The 17,727-nt window shown below is 37.3% G+C and overlaps 1 protein-coding gene and 1 long non-coding RNA gene across 2 annotated transcripts; both read left to right on the top strand.

Moving 5' to 3' along the window:
• Window positions 1–1,135: 1,135 nt before the first annotated feature.
• Window positions 1,136–9,751, top strand: LOC139129172 (uncharacterized). The gene is made up of 5 exons (XM_070694817.1): window positions 1,136–2,532; window positions 3,382–3,441; window positions 3,697–3,768; window positions 4,067–4,120; window positions 4,738–9,751. Exons 1-5 carry the CDS (start codon window positions 2,350–2,352, stop codon window positions 7,294–7,296), a joined length of 2,928 nt encoding a protein of 975 aa, XP_070550918.1. The 5' UTR covers window positions 1,136–2,349; the 3' UTR covers window positions 7,297–9,751.
• A 1,753-nt stretch (window positions 9,752–11,504) lies between these two features.
• On the top strand, window positions 11,505–14,161 carry LOC139129166 (uncharacterized). The gene is made up of 3 exons (XR_011551534.1): window positions 11,505–11,855; window positions 12,173–12,428; window positions 12,881–14,161. It is a non-coding gene; the product is annotated as an uncharacterized lncRNA (long non-coding RNA).
• The last annotated feature ends 3,566 nt before the right edge of the window (window positions 14,162–17,727 follow it).

Raw genomic sequence — 17,727 nt, 5'->3', positions numbered from 1 at the left:
TAGGTTTTTGATAAGAGTAAGTGGTCTGTGGTATGTAGATTTGGTCTTCCTATGATAACCGACTCTCGTATTTCGTGCCGGGCAGCGCTGGGCAGTATATTTAGTAGGACCGCATTTTTGGCGCACATTTCCCCTCGACGAATTAATTTCTTATCACCGAACACATCCTGCCTTCGCGAGCGTTGGATTGATTACGTTCCTTTTCTCTTCCGGGTACAAGCTGGCTTCCCATCGAGACTATTTACGTGTCGGTGCGCTCGACATGCTCGATGTCCGACGATCGATCGTGGGGCCGTTTTCTCTTATTACCAGATATGACACACGTACATTTCGCACCATGACTTTGACATCGTGTACCGGGGCATATTGTTCACAGCGCGCTGACTTTCCCGCCATGCCAAACCCAGCGCTGCGAGTCCGGAGCACCAAATTATGAAATCACATTGATTGCAAAATATCCCAAGAAAGAACTCTATAATTAAATTTCGTAACACAAACGATTCAAATTGGTAGCGATCGTAAATTTGCCGCTTCAAAATGACCGGCGTGTTGTGTGTATACTATCGCATACACATCATGTAATAACCGTGGACATCATCGCATCATACCTGATCCTAGCCCTGCGTACGATGCTGTGTGTTCCGCTACAGCTAATAGCCCCGCTCACCACAGCCCTGCAAAGACCCGTACGTAGAGTTGGTGACTTCAAATCCATTTTTGGACTTGACGTAAAAAGCCAAATTACTGCCGAAATTCAGCGTTCTTGGGCCCAAGTCGTATCCCTGCCTACCTCAGCTACTCGATCGCTTCCAAAAATGCCAGTCTTTTATTCTTTTTTCGTAAATAACCGTCGATGTCGGCAACTCTCTCGCTAGCCCTGCGTACGTACGCAGTGTACGCTGTGCATTCCCTGTGTGCGTTCCTAACACACAGCGTACACTGCGTACGTACGCAGGGCTAGCGAGAGAGTTGCCGACATCGCGACATCGACGGTTATTTACGAAAAAGAATCGAGTAGCTGAGGTAGGCAGGGATACGACTTGGGCCCAAGAACGCTGAATTTCGGCAGTAATTTGGCTTTTTACGTCAAGTCCAAAAATGGATTTGAAGTCACCAACTCTACGTACGGGTCTTTGCAGGGCTGTGGTGAGCGGGGCTATTAGCTGTAGCGGAACACACAGCATCGTACGCAGGGCTAACCTGATCCTTGATGTTTCAACATCAACTATGGAAAAAACACACACTTCAGATGATCCCCAAATATACAGTTTATGTTGTGAAATCCGCAAAAAAAACCCGACAAGTTAGACTTTTAATTTCGTACATATATTGATAGACAGTTGCTGCAGTTCTGTAGCCCGCAACTCTCCTCGACGATTTTTGTGTGTGGGCGGAGAGGTGGCCACACGAAGGGAACTCCAGATACTCGCATCACTATCGGATCCGAATGTCAAAGACCTAAGATTTCAATGAAGGTTGTGTCACCTAAATGAATTTCACGTTCGAATTGAGATTGGAGAGAGCCAGAAATTGTACATGCAGGTCAGCTGCATGTACAATTAATTGACGAAAATGTGAGTAAAAACTGCAACGAGTTTAATCCTTGCTGACTACTGTACTGGGTTTAGGCACTGTGGTTTAGGTCTTGGGGCCAGGGGTCGGAAGCTATCACTATATTACACAATTCATACAAAAAAACACGAAATATTAAAGAGGGTACTTACCTCCTAGATGTCAACACGGTCGCTACACACACCGGTCTGGAAACCAGCGATTTTTCTTTGTTCCACTCTTCGGACGGGCAAACAAACCATGAATACCCCAGTTAGTTTATTTGGCGATCTTCTGAGAGGCTCAGGAAATATCATTAAATAGTACATAGTCAGTCTCGACAGCCCATATACAGTCCGATCGATCAACCATATTAGGAGTTGTTCATTTGCATAAAAAATTTACATACATTAGTATTCAGAACGTACTCCAGCCAATCACGCCACGGAATTTACGCGTCAATCGAGCGATTTCCCGCCCTTTGTTATGAAAATCACGACCTTTTCCTTTCAAATGTAGATTAAGAGGTCAAAATCTCTGCTCGGGGATACCCTACAACATAAAAACATGAGATCACAATCCAAACTTACTTCCTGGTTGAGAAGAAAAAATTTCACCGGTGCTTTTTTGAAATATTAAATTTTGATTTTGGCGCCTTCACTGTATTTCGACGACAGACGGACGACAAGGCGCGAATGATACATGCATATACACAGACGACAATTTCTGTTACGACTGGGGTTGTCGAGTCGACTGCACGAGTAGACTGTCGCCAGTACAAAGGCAACACCAGGCAAAATGTCGTCGATTAGGGGTAAAGACGGGCGCTTTCTTCTTCAATGCCGGTGTCCTTATCACGATGAATGGGACAGTTTGACGGCCCCGTTAATCCAATATACGAGACTGCCGGCCTATGCGAAAAATTTCCTGGCCGGCTTCGGAACGCGGGGATCCGTCTGTGAAAACTGTCTCAAGCAAATGGTAAGTCACTCATTTGTGATTGCTATCTATACGTAACACCTTGGTAATCGATTATTTTCGCCAGTATAGCTATGTCTGGTGCTTATAGTTCGTCATTTGCCATGTAGGCCAACAAGTGTTTTCTTCATTTTGCCGTGATCTCAACTTTTTATGAGAAATAGAGAATCGCGGTTGGATAAAGCTACATGGATAAAGTTTTCTGACGTCGTGTAGTATATTGTACTATGGATCTATTTTTGTACATCCACGATTGCACTGCTTCCAATTTTACAAGTGCATAGTCAACGAGTGCCTTGTGATTTTTCACCTATTGCCACGGAGGTGGCAAGTGTGTTTTCTTAATTTTGCCATTGTCTCACATTTTAAAAAGAATCGCGTATGGATGAAGCTTTCAACAAACGTCGTAGAGTATACTTTATGGCTTCAAATTTCACAACTACAAATTTAGGTATCTGACAGTCTGTAATAGTAAGGACTCGTGATCTTTGACCTTTTGCGACGGAGGTGGCAATAGGAAAGACAATGAAAGACTCATGTTTTGTGTTTAGTTGAAGCCTAAGGCTTTAGTATGAAAATGAAAACATCTCTGTGTAATGACAATTGGAAAGTAATCAGAGTTACCAAAATGATAGTTTTTCGTAGTGTGATGAAATAAAGATTGACAGAAAATTAAATTACTTGCTTATATAATGAAAATTAAAGCACAGTAATTCAAATATAAGCAACACTGGTCTACTATGTTTTATGCTACCATAAAACTATTGGATTGACCATGACAAAGACCATGCAGTCTATCACAGAGTGGCTGTGCATCAATGAACGAACTGTATGTCTCCTTTTACTTTTCAGTCATCTTGCAAGCTTCATCAATCTGATAGGACACCGGCAGGTTGTCCAGCAGAACCAGAGGTAAATTCAATAACTTGTAATTGAAATAAATATGATATTTTCTGCCTAAGTATTGTTGCCTGCATGGAATTCTTAATATTATGAAAAACTTTAGAATCATACTCATAGAAATGACAGTAACGTAGGCTGTAGAAGGCTCATCACGGTGCCCTTTATAGTCATGAACAAGACTATACATGTGTGTAGGCATTGTTAAAAATTGTTCAGATCTGAATGGAGCTTGTGGTATCAATTATACAATTTTTTTTTTTTCAGTCATATGTTGCAACCGATTGTGACTGGTCGACACAAGCAAACCTGCCACAATCAACACAAAAGTTTTGTGGTGTAAGTTTCTTCTCCATTTTATAGTGGGTTTTGATATGAACAATAGATCAAAGGCAAGGTTATTGACATTATCATTGGATTAATTTCCATATGTATTACATCACTGAGACTAGGCATGGAAAAGAAAGAATCATTGAAACAAGCATCCTACATTGATATTTACTTATGAGAAAAATTAAACTAAGTGGTTTTGTGCAAGATTGCTCATTGATTTTGATTTTGAATTTGATTTTATAAAACTTTACTTTGATATATTTAACATGGCTTATAATTAGGTACTGTACAATGCCTATTTCAGGAGGAGACTAGAGAAGAAGATGAGAAAACCAGCACAACTTATAATGATAACAAGGTAACTAACTCCTTAAAAAGTATGAATTACATATTAATATTCATGAATTTACCTCTAATAGGCATGTTATGTTCATAGCAATTACAGTTGTGGTTTGATGGTAAGGGAAATTAGGTACAGTCTTTTTACTGACATATTCACTGTCACTCTAAATCAATGAATTGTTATTAATGCTGGGTTCTATTCAAACTACTTAAATCAACATTTGTGATACCGTACAAAGCAGATGGACGGTGCCAGCTTCACGTTCTTTTTCCATCAGAAATCAAGAAGAAAGTTTCCTCTAATGCCCCAGTAAATTGTGTTGCAGTGGCTTGGCCCTCTGTTATTTTATTTTGGCTGTTTGAACATAACTGTAAACATCTCGCTTTGAAAGGCTTTGATTGAGAAAGTTTTATTTGAACATTGCTTCTCTCATACATACAGAATATTTGCAAACAAGATAAACATGATGAAGGTGACCATTGATGTCATAAAGAAAGCTGTGAAAATAAAGTATGTAGAGTTCAAGTAAGCTATGTCAAATACACAATAATTGAATTAGCAGGACAGGCAGATAAGAATAATATTTAATTCTCTTGTGTTCTGGCATATCTCTGTCTTTTTCTCCGCTATAGGATAAAGAAAAAATACAGAAACTACAAAATGAAGTGGAAAGGTTGAAGACTGAGATGGCGGAGATGTATTCCACAAGAGAGAAGAGAATCAAGGCTGCTAGAGAAATTGCTAAATTAGAAAATTCTGAAATTTATCAGCATGCAAATCTCCTCTGTAGAAACCAAGATAGGTATTCCGTTCAAAATTTAGCTGACATTGACCTGGCTGGCCTCTTGTCAGAGCGGAATCCTGTTTTGGTTTCTTTTCTGGAGGAGATTTGTATGCCAAATACTGGAATCCAAAGTAACACTCAGTATCTTGCACATGCTGTAGAACTTATTTATGGGGCCAGACATCACAGATTCATTAGTCCTTTCATGTCAGCAGTCCAGGTGGTTTTATTTAGTCTAACTAGAAGCCGCCTGGCTGTTGACCTAATGGGTCATGTGACGGCTGGCCCTTGCTATGACGTTATCAACAATATTCTTTTCAAAGGTACTTTTGATTTTCCACAGGCACCAGAAGGGTTGGTTGAATTTTCTTTTGATAATGAACAACGAACAACAAAGAATTACATCAACAGAGATGGCAACAAGGTTACTTTAGATATATTTACAAACATAATTGCTTCTCAGCTGGATCCAGACTCATCTCTTCAATATGAGTCTGGGTTGAAACCGAGCGAGTGGCCGGAGATATCAGAGACTGATGTAACCAATAGAGAGGACAGTGAGTATGATAAGTTTAATTCAGTTATTGAAGAATCAATAGCCTCATATGTTAATAATTTAATTTCATCTGCTGCAGTAGTTGTGAATTCTGAACACACATCACAGACTGACAATATTGACACATATTTACAACGACAACATAACAATGACAGTACCGAGATTTGCCCTAAGTGTGGATTCATCCACATAAAGGGCGAATCTCGAATTGCAAAGTGTCGAAACTGTGGCATTTGGATAGGTAAGTACAGAAGAGAAATGGAAAGAGAGAAAAAAAGAACAACATTCATCAAACCTAAGCAGAGAGAAATGAGAAAGAAGAGGAAATTATCAATACACGAATGCACTGGAGAAGTGAAGATCGATCATGAAGGTAAACAAACTACCCAAATTATTCAGCTCGATAAACAATCACAAAAAGATATAAATAAAGTTAATATTTTTGTAATGTCCCCTATTTTTGTTAATCCAAATTGCCCTGAATCAGTTAAAGAAGTCCTCCATTATATTGGGAAATTAGCTAATATTAAACAGTATGTCAATGAAGGGAAAGGGTATGGGACTTGTAAATTCAGGGAATGGGTTATAATCAGGTGTGATGGCTTGCCATATGTAATTATCAGGAAAATTTTATCATCAGATCATGAGGGAATATTTTCATGGGTTGTTTTAAGGACGGGAATTTTACATGAGGAAATTAATTCAGTTAAATCATTTGTTAAGGCATATTGGGAAGTAATTTACAGGGACTTTGCTTTCACTCAGGGATACTCCTCAGACAGATCACTTGAATTTGTGAAGAAGTGTTCAGATCATCATGTTTCCTTTGACCTTCTTCACAAATTCAGGGATTGTCTTTGGAGTGAACTGTTACATGAATTTCATGTGAGTAATCCCACTGCTGATGTATCTGCCAGTTCATTTTTGGGCTGGTTAAGTGCAGCAGCAGTGAGTGATCCTCACTTGAATTTCCTGTACAGTATATTACTACGTCATTTACAGGGAATATTTCTCTTTCGGCAGGGTACCAGACACAACAATACAGTCATCCTGAGAGCTGGGAGACGCCTTATCCGCACCTTGTGGCATGGTCGAAATCATCCGTATTATCAACTTGTTGATGTATACGATGAGATTGACCGTGCCAGGTATCCACCAATGCTTCTCCATACACTGGAGAAGTATGAGGCCATTTCACGATCTGGCAGGCCTGATGCCCATCAAGGTGCGGATGCTGTGCTGGAGGAGTATAACAAAAACATCAAGGCCTGGGCTCCTCCAGTACCAGACTCAGGTAAGTGGTTGGTGATCTGCAGCAGGTATGACCATCTGGCCAGTCTGAGAAAGACAGTCTTCTCAGTCCTTTCCCTTGCAAACCCTGAGTCATTGGAACGTAGTCGTCCTGACTACACCAATGACTTGACGGGTTTCAGGGGAAAACTGAGACAGACTTGTTATGTCAAGTATCAGTCTGGCCGCACTCCTATTACCATCACAGGAGATGCTGTAGACACCGACTTCGGCAATTTTAACATCAATGCCGAAAAAATCCGACAGGCCATGGTAAGTATTGTCTGTACCGGTGCCTATCCAGGCACCGGAAAAAAATCACATCTATTTGTTACCCTTGCCGAAAGACACGAAAGTGAAAAAGATGAAAAAAAAACAAATGCCACACTTCGACACGAATGCTTGACTATCATACAGCACTTACCAATGACCAACAGAACTACATTGCACACACAACTCAAACAAGCTACAACAAAAGCAAAACTTCTTGATTTATTGCACAGTTTGCGTGATTTGCAAGGGACGATTACTGAGGTGTTTGAATTTGAAATGCAACAATGATGCATTTCATTTTCAAACACCTATATCCCTTGCTAATGTGGCAAACTGTGTAATAAACAGAATTTTGTCACTACTGGCATGACACTAATAATATTTAAGTCTTCATATTACTGCACAGATACATATACAATTTTACTTTCCTTCATTTTGCTCAATTGCGTTAGTTGTTGCTTTATATTATCTTTTCTTTGTCTATTTTTTTGTTTTAGTTTTATTTATTTTGAAGATTTTATCCATATGTATATATTTTTTGCATTTATTTATTGATCTATTCATTTATCATATTTTCAATATTATTTTCAGTCCTCTTGAGGTGAAAAGTACATCTGATATTTTTCAAAAACTTGTGCTTGGTTCCCAGCTGAGAAGTCCAAGATTGATGAGGTCAAATTGAAAGACATACATGTTGAATGAATATTATATGAAATGAAAATTTAAATTTATGACTATTGCTGATTTTGAGAAAGGTCATTTCATAAAGTGATTCAAATGTAAATTCCATAGCATTATTGTTTTTTAATTTACTCTAATTATCATCATCTTATTCAGAAAACCATATAAAACTTTCAATTTGACCTCATCATCTTGAACTACTAATTAACCCTTTTACACTTACCAAAAGTCTCCAAAGTTTTTGTGTGTGTGTGTATGACTTTTCTGTTGATCACAGAAAATTGAATGTATTGTCTGTTCACAAAATAACTTCTTGTGAAATGATGTAAAAGGGTTAATTTGGCAGTATGTGATCAAAAACTTTGCTTTGCTTCTGTATTCATTTAATATTTATTACTTGTTGCCATCTTCTGCAGGTTTCCAAATAAACACCAAAATCACTAATCAACCAGCTGTTTCTTCTTTATGTTTATAAAACTAATCATGAAAAACATTTTCTTAACACAAAACATTAAAAACCGAATTAAATTAATAAATAATAATGATGTCCATGACTGACAAGACAGTGTATTATTTGGAAGCCTGGTCAACTAACACTTCTGATGCAATTATTTATATTTTCCGGATATATTATATTATATTATATTATATTATATTATATTATATTATATTATATTATATTATATTATATTATATTTCAGAGACTTTATCATGACAGATTATATTTATATATATTTTTTGACATTGTGCAAGATACAGAGTGTTGCTATCACACCTATTTAACAATTTTAAATCAATTTCTTGAACGAATCATGTGACATTTTAAATAAATGATAAACTATTAATAACAATATTGTAAAATGCATAATGGATTCCAGTATTTAAAAATTCTGCTTTTATTTTTGAATGTTTGTGTGTGTGTGCGTGTGTGTGTATGAAAATGACAGTCACTTTGTGTGAATGTGTTTATTTTGCAGCCTTGATTCTCTCATATGACAGTGATTATTGATACCCTATATTTCATATTTCAATTGTGTTTTGTAAAGTTTAAGTAAAGTAAAGTAAAGTAAGCCTTTATTGAAATCGTATCCCAGTTGGGATCTTGATCATAAAGTACAATAAAGGTTTTGCAAAAACAACAATGAAAGAGTATATATAAAATATACATAATTATAAATATCTATACATGAGGTCAACATATTAAAGGTTCATAAATAGTTTACTTTGTCTTTTTCATTTTGTCTTGTCTGAGTTTAAAACATGTATGTATGTATTTTCCCAATTCACATAGTGATGCTTTATCTGTCCTTGAAAAGATGCGTACAAGGTCTTGTGTGCCTCTGAATGCGTTTTTACAAATGTTTAGTTTACTGAAAAAATCATGTCTAATGTCTGTGTATCCTTTGCAATGAAAATGTATCTCATCTTCTACTTGTTTGGGCATGCTCTGTCTATGACATCAAGGTGTCTATATCTACCTGTTTCTATGTGTAGTATGTGTGCATTAATGCGTAACTTGCACAAGGCTGATCTGTGATCTGGGTTTTTTATAACATGAAGGTAGCTTTCGAGAGAGAAATCTTTTTTCAATTCTCTGTATGTGCGAAGTTTATTTTTATGGTGCCCTTGTCTGGTATCATCATGAATCAATTCAAATGCACATTTTTCAAATAGCTGTTTAACTTTTACATTGAAATTAGTTTTAAACTGTTTGTCATTTTCAATCTTTACATTCATGGCATCTCCGATTGTTTAATTCCTGACACCCAATTATCTGTATGTGCATTGTCCAGTTGACAACCGAGATCATAAGCCTCACGAGTCAGTGTTGTATCTGCTTTCTTACTTATTTTTAACCAATATTTGACCATTTGTGTTATGCTTGGAACAATTAGAGGATATCTACCCAGTTCGATTCACATGAATATTTTGATATTACAGTTTCTTTACAAAAAATAATGCCCAATGAAAAGTATTACAAGCAAAATCATTTAAACAAACTGACTGTGTAAATTTGTATGTGTTCATTATATTTATTCCCATCATTTAATAATAGAAATAAAAGCTGAAAAAGCATTTCTTCTAAACTATGGTGGTTATATCTTGAATGAATGTAATATGTCTGGGTGTGTTGAGTCCTGTATGACAGTATATAATGCCTGCTCTAAGGAGGTGAATATTCATGGATTGAGAAAAGTGAAAAATGTATGTTAAACGGCTGTCTTGATGTTCTACTAAATGAAAAACAGCTATAGAAAGTTTGTGTTTCAACACAGTCCCTCTGTTTTGAGAACGCTGCTATTGCTCATTGTCACAAATTTTCAGATCACAATTTTTCCAGAAGGCACATTGCTGCACTATCTGTTCACAATCCCTTCCTCTTATAATCCCTACTCACAGTGCCCCACCTTCATATACATACAGCATATACCTTACCTTATAATCCACGAAACCGACTTATATAAACCCTGGATATGTTGTTGTCCTGAGAACATAACCGTTGTGGATTAGCATCGTACAAAGTTGAAAGGTCATATCAACTTATATTTTGCAAACCTCTGGTCAGAAGTTTCACACGTACCGTTCACCCAATATCCATCCAGTAACTACTGCCAATACTCAACTTGATGACATATTGCGTTGAGACAAAATATCAACAAAAACCCTACAAATAGTTTAAGGTGCAAAGTTCAAGGTTCAAGTCATACGATTGACTTCACACAAGAGGGTTTAGTTTTGCGAACGTTGTTAATTTTGTTCGGTATGAAGTTTGAGGGTTCCCAAACACGTCAATGATGAGTTGCGATAAAACAATTATGTAAAATATTAAAACTTTGATAAAAAGACACATTCATATTGTTGGTATGTGATTGTGAACGTCATTAACGGCATATCTCTTTTTGGAGGATGTGTGGCCCTGAAAAGGGCCGTTTGGTACACAGACGCATGTTCAAGGTACGGATGTCACGCTGAATCCTTGATGGCAAACAATGTCATGGGCTCGGTCGACGTCGGCTTCCTTCAAGAGAAACCCAACATTACACGACTGAACACAGCCGTATCGTCTTGAATGGAAATACGGGGCGCCCTTGATTTTCAAATAGTAGACACCATTTGAAGAGAGATTTGCGTCGATTGCTCTTGCGAGTACTCGCGCAGCATCTCTCTTCAGGTGTCCATATATTTGATGGGCGTCCCTCCCATTCTCAACGATCGCGACTGCATTCGAGTCGTGAGAGTTGGATTTCTCTCTCAGGAGGCGATACGCCGACCCAACAGTTAGGGAACCCTTGTAATGGCTCATCCCAACTGCTAAAACTCCGTGAATAATTATTCCTGGCATTTTTCTGCGATCACAGGATCGATGAAGAGAAGAACCGGACACTAGCCTATTGTCAGTACGTCTATACACACGATCCCTCAACAAAACGTCGTCTTGTCGTCTGTGTATATGCATGTATCATTCGCGCCTTGTCGTCCGTCTGTCGTCGAAATACAGTGAAGGCGCCAAAATCAAAATTTAATATTTCAAAAAAGCACCGGTGAAATTTTTTCTTCTCAACCAGGAAGTAAGTTTGGATTGTGATCTCATGTTTTTATGTTGTAGGGTATCCCCGAGCAGAGATTTTGACCTCTTAATCTACATTTGAAAGAAAAGGTCGTGATTTTCATAACAAGGGCGGGAATCGCTCGATTGACGCGTAAATTCCGTGGCGTGATTGGCTGGAGTACGTTCTGAATACTAATGTATGTAAATTTTTTATGCAAATGAACAACTCCTAATATGGTTGATCGATCGGACTGATATACTTTGATATCAAATGACGTCACATCCGGTCACATGGTATAACGGCTACCCAGCTGACGGGCAAATGCAGACGACGTACGTACGCAGGCCTCTGCGGTACGCCATGTACGTACTCAGTAACCACGCAAAATGCCTGACACTTGTTATGTTCACGGGTGCAAAAATCGATCAAATAGGGATGTTAGTAAGAGATTCTTTAGGATACCAAAGGAAGTTGTGCACAAGGGCTCGAAAGTCAAGGAGATAAGTAAACGACGCCGTGAGAGATGGTTAGGAAATCTGTCATTACCGTTACATTTGCACAGTAAAGAAGTTGTTTCTCCTCACGCTCGTGTTTGTAGTGACCACTTCGTAAAAGGTATGTGAATGACACCATGTTCTTTGATTTTACTCACAGTCATGTTTTTTATCTTTTCGGTAAATTTCACATATACATATTTTAGACCAGATTGTTGATTTTAACCAGTACGCGTGCACTTCGCACAAGTTTGTTATGTTTACATTTTGAAACAATGTAGCGCGAGCTTTACAAATGTCAAGGTCACTCTGATTTATTTACTTGATCAATGCATGCTACTAGTTGTAGCACGTTCGAACCCATCTTAGTAGTAATTTCTACATTTGTATTTCAGTCCTTCAGCAGTGTCTGACAAGTAAATGATTACTTTATTGTAGGTTTTCCTAGTAAACTATTTGAGGAAAATGACGTCGATTGGCACCAACTGTCAATCTCACACTTGGTCGAGAAACGGAGAGTACTCCACAGAGAAATGGTAGAGAGAGAGATGTAGACTGAAACATCGTGATATGAAGAGACGACATGTAGAAGGAGCCAAGACACTACTCGAATTTCATAAGAGGTTGAGATTGGAGAATAGTCTTCAGAACATAACAAACAACATAACTGGTGGTACATCAATATCTCAAAAAGGTACCTTCATTGATCTCGTTTAAAATTGTAGTTTTTTTTGTAAAATACAAATCCAGTATGATTATAAAAGCATTAAACATGTTTGTTGTAAAAATGTCTGATAAATGAATGTTTTACAACGGTCATATATATTCTTTTGTCTATGTGGGTACATTGTGGTATTGACAGAATCATGAATGAATGGGGGGGGGGACCTGAGGGCTGGTATTTTTCAAAAACTAGGATCAATGAAAAATATATCATTACACAGTAGATATGATTGCTCGCATGGCATGGGATGAAGATAGCCTCTGACAGGTGTGTCATAAATATATGAATATCTTGGTAGAATATCTTGGTACCTTATTAACTACCATGATAATGGCTGAATTTTGAAAGTAAATATAGAATCAAAGTTTTGCTGAAAGCCTATTTTATATGAACTTTGTATTTTCTGTTTTGTTTTATTACAGGAAATGGTACTCCCAAATGTGTCAGTGTCGGCTGTCAGACTGAACTTACCGGCTGTCAACTTGATATGATGAGAGAAGATTTTATGAAAGTAAATGCTGAATTATATAATTTGAGAGACAAAGTATCGGACACTAAACTAGATCAAAAAGCGTTCCAGGCAAATAATGAAAAAACTAAATTCTATACTGGCCTTCCTAATTTTTTAGTTCTAATGCAAATATTTAATTTATGTGAATCTTATATAAATCATACACATCGTTCTGTATTGGGAAAATTTGAACAAATGATATTGGTGTTTATGAGACTTCGGTTAAATCTTCCTTGCAGGATTTAGCATATAGATTTGGCATCTCATTGATGACTGCATCAAGAATATGGCATAAATGGATTGATGTGTTTTATATCAGGTTGAGATTACTAATTGAGTGGCCAGACAGGGAAATCCTTAGGAATACAATGCCTATGGACTTCAGGAAGGCCTTTGGACACAAGGTGTCTGTTATAATTGATTGTTTTGAAGTATTTATTGAAAGACCATCAAACTTATTAGCTCGAGCTCAAACATGGTCAAATTACAAACACCACAATACTGTAAATTTCTCATTGGCATAGCACCAAATGGATTGGTTACATTTATTTCTAAGGCATGGGGTGGTAGGGCTACTGATAAGGAAATTACTGAGCAATGTGGAATATTGAGAAATCTTTTGCCTGGTGACATTATCCTGGCTGACCGTGGGTTCAGTATTGAAGAAAGTGTTGGATTTTATTGTGCTTCATTACAAATCCCTGCCTTCACAAGGGGAAACAGCAGTTGTCTCCATATGAAGTTGAAAAAACTAGAAAAATTGCAAATGTACGTATTCATGTTGAAAGAGTAATTGGGTTAGTTCGAAAAAATATCAAGTGATGCAGAGTAAAGCACTTCCAATACAATACATGTTAAGAAAACCAGGGCAGTCACTGAGTATTATTGATAAAATTGGGGTTATATGTTGTGCTTTAACAAACTTATCAGAGTCAATAGTTCCCTCAGAGTAGCATTGCCATAGTTTCATGGACTGTTTGTGGAAGTAAGGAAAGTTTATGATTAAAAAAAAATGCCTAGGAGAACAATATTTTGCGTGTAGATTTAGGTTTCAAGACTTATACACTCATTTTAAAAAGTGAAACATGTACAAATGATGGATGGTTTCATAAATATATGTGAGATTTTTATTGCTAAATTTTAATCAAATTATTTATACATTATTTATTATAGCATAAGTATATTTGTGATAAAATTTATATATATATATATATATATATATATATATATATATATATATATATATATATATATATATTCATATGTGATATAATTGTCACTGTGCTCATAAGTAATGAGAAAAATGAGCAGATTGTACTGTAAATTTCATGTTATTTTATTATCCTTACCAGGACAGTTTCAATTCTAATAAACCATTCAATGAATGCTAAGTATGAGTGGTATCAAATGTTATTTATTTCAATATTGTTCATGAACATGGATATAAAGAACTTTGAAAAATATCAGGTCACAAAAATGATAGCAATAGGAACTATATTTTAATTTCCTTTAGTGAACAGTAAATATAAATAATGTGGAAAACTCTCTTATTGCAATTGTTGGGCTTATTATACTGATTTAAATTATTGATTTTGTAAAATAACGTCCCAAAACCTCGGGCAGTATGCAGCCTCGATAAAAATATTCAGCCTTTGGTACTGAGTGAGACCAAAAATCATTATCTGGAATTATTCTCTCTATGAAGATATCATTTTCATTCCACACAATGAAATCACAATATTCAGCTTCCATTATGTGAATCTGTGCCTGAACCTGAAAATAGTAACCATGTCCTCTGTCAAGCTTCATCTCATCATTCTCTCCACGTATGAGGCAAAATCCTCTTTCACCCACACAATCCTGCAGATGCATCTTATCTCTATGGCAGTATGGACACTGAAAAGTAAATAAACGATCAAAAATTGAGATAAGAGTTAAAGCTTGATCAGCTGGGATTGACAAATATTTTCAGTATTCTATTCTGTGTATCAACTACATGGAGTGGGATGAAGTACAGTTAATTTCCCATGAAGATAGTCACAACTTTGGCTACTTTTTACAGTGGTTTTGATGAATCAAAGAGGTGCAGATGATTTATTTCACTTTTATTTTCTAGATGATATCTGGTAGTCATACCAGAGCAAGTAAGTCTTGATAAAAACACAGCATTTCTTTATTATCCAGAAAGGGTGTGCCAATGAGGATCAATCAGAAGACATTTTGAGGAGGTGTTCATTAGCATAAAAATTTGCATCTCATTAATATGTGGAACGCCTTCCAGCCAATGACGTTCTGATTTGCGCATTTTCCCGCCCATTGTTATGAAAATCACGACCTTAATTTTCAAATGTAAATTTTAGGGTCAAAATTTCAGTTTGGGGACGCGTCAAGGTCAACGCGAACTTACTTTCTAGTTACTACTATATAGTAAAAACAATTCAGGTTGCCATTTACGCTCAAATTTTGTATCGCCCCGTTCTCGAACACAGATCGCAAAGAGACGCTGTTTTCTGGCCACACGTTCTCTTTTCATTCAGGAACACGGTGGTATAGAAGTATGCTCATAAAAATCCATACTTTTGATAAAAATTACGATTTTTGAAAATCTCTCGTAAAATCCCGTGCACTATCGCTAACCCTACAATTGACGGTACCCGCACGAGAAGTTATAATAAAGGCAAGAATAAACAAACGCAATAGCATATTTTGGGGTAAATTCTGACAAGATTCACGCTGAGTATCTTGGCATTCACCTGGTACACGTTGTTTACATAAATTATCTCCGTGTTTACGATTAATAATTTTAATATTCCGTTTCATCGTACAATAAAGTTATAACTTCCCGAGTCTCGGTCAGACCATAGACCATCGAGAAACGAGGGTCTATGCTCAGACTCGGGATCAGTCATTCAAATTAACGAGTGCTGCTATCGCCCGATCATTTATTTTCAACACCCGTCCGTGGTCACAAACATTGCCAACCCCCGCTACTATGTACTTCACCCGTACAATAAAGTCCCGCACATTCCCATATCTTACAGTGTGCGGGAATTCCCGCAGAGTCCAATTTATTACACTCTGCGTGTCCCGCACTTTGGCCCCTCACTCTTCCATTTTCGGCACTCTTAAATACCTGGGTAGCTGCAGAATTTGACCGTAGAGCATCGCGATAAATATTCGACTTACATAACTGCGCATGCGCTGGAAACGTAGCTGGACTCAGTTTGAGTGTGTACGTGTTTTAGCGTGAAGACCGTGGTATTTTCATGTTTTGGAGTAAAGCCGTCCCATATTTACTCAAAGGCGACATCAAACAGGAATCGTTTACTGGCAACATTTATCATGAGACTGGATTTGTGTCGATATATCGCGTACACATTTCGCCAACTTCGATCAACTATATCTTTGCCCACTGCCGTGCTGTGTACTGCATGCCGCGCCATTGAACCCTATGCATGTACAGGCTTGATACTTGTCCTTGGTGTGTCTCTTTCTTTTATTGCAAATACACCTCAAAGATATCGGGTTTGGGCGACATTTTAAAGTAAGTAACAAAGTCATGTGCGTAGCAAGACGTCGATTTGACTTTGATACGATTGAATCATTTTTCGCCTCGTACGTTAGTAATATGAACTGTCTTTCAGTTAAGTTACATGTAAGATGTCATTTTTAATGATAAAGATCGATAGAAGATAGGAAAATTTCCCGACATTTCGTTACTTGAAAGAAACGCCCCAAAATTCAACGCACCATGTCAAAAGATAAGAACGGCATTCGTGGGACGCAGGGCGTCAGGTGACTCCAGTCATGTGCATATAGGTCAAAGTTCAACGGTTTTTTTCTTACCAGCGAAGTCCTGTTGTGAAGGATGTTGACGGACATGCCGGTTGCGCTAGAATTGTTCGTCGGGCTGTACGGTTTGCCTTGCACGTGTGAACATAATCAGTAGTGACGTTCTCATTTGGGAACTGCTTTACAGAAAAAGTGTTCATATCAGGCCATTTTATTAATTTGCTTCGATCGCAACATAGATTTCCGATCCGGTTTGGCGAGGTCAAAGGTCACAAAGCTGTCATAACCTATTGTTTTCTGTTATAACTCTCATTCATAGAAATGACAATAACTCTAATTGGTGTTGTTGTCATGGACCAAAGCAGTAGATCAAAGAATGGAGTTTTATCTAAAATACACCTAACAGAAATATTTATTTCTTTGTTACATTCTTTGAAATGTTTTTACAAACAATTCATCATGCAAATCTAGGCCGAAACAAACATTGTAGGTTTATAATCCCCGCTGAAAAAAAAATGCTGTTTTACCGGATTACAACCAGGGATGAGGATGACTTAGTCACAAACTGAATGCGCACTGTATACAAATATGCAGGTTGTTTATTTGAAAGCAAATATGAGGTACCATCCCATTTTGTCATGTTAATCAAGAATACCCACAGAGCTTGTGCAGAAGGTTTTTTCTCATGATGTCATTATTTTACTAGATTTAGTCATCTCCCATATTACCAGCCTGAATATTCTGATTGCCATTCTCTTCACATACATTGTCGAGAAATTATGAAAATAAATGTTACACTAGAGCACAATTGAAATGGATGAACTGATTTGTAGCCCAAAATGACAGCTGCATTGAACAGTCCATGTCATTATTTTATTTTCACTCTTTCCCTGTGTGTGTGCATGTGTTAGTGTGTCATGAAAGCTATGATGTGTAAGCGAAATTGTCAGGAGTGTCTTTTCAGTC

The sequence above is a fragment of the Ptychodera flava genome, unplaced genomic scaffold, assembly GCF_041260155.1.
Source record: "Ptychodera flava strain L36383 unplaced genomic scaffold, AS_Pfla_20210202 Scaffold_96__1_contigs__length_367262_pilon, whole genome shotgun sequence".
Lineage (NCBI taxonomy): Eukaryota > Metazoa > Hemichordata > Enteropneusta > Ptychoderidae > Ptychodera > Ptychodera flava.
This window is presented reverse-complemented; position numbering and strand designations above follow the sequence as displayed.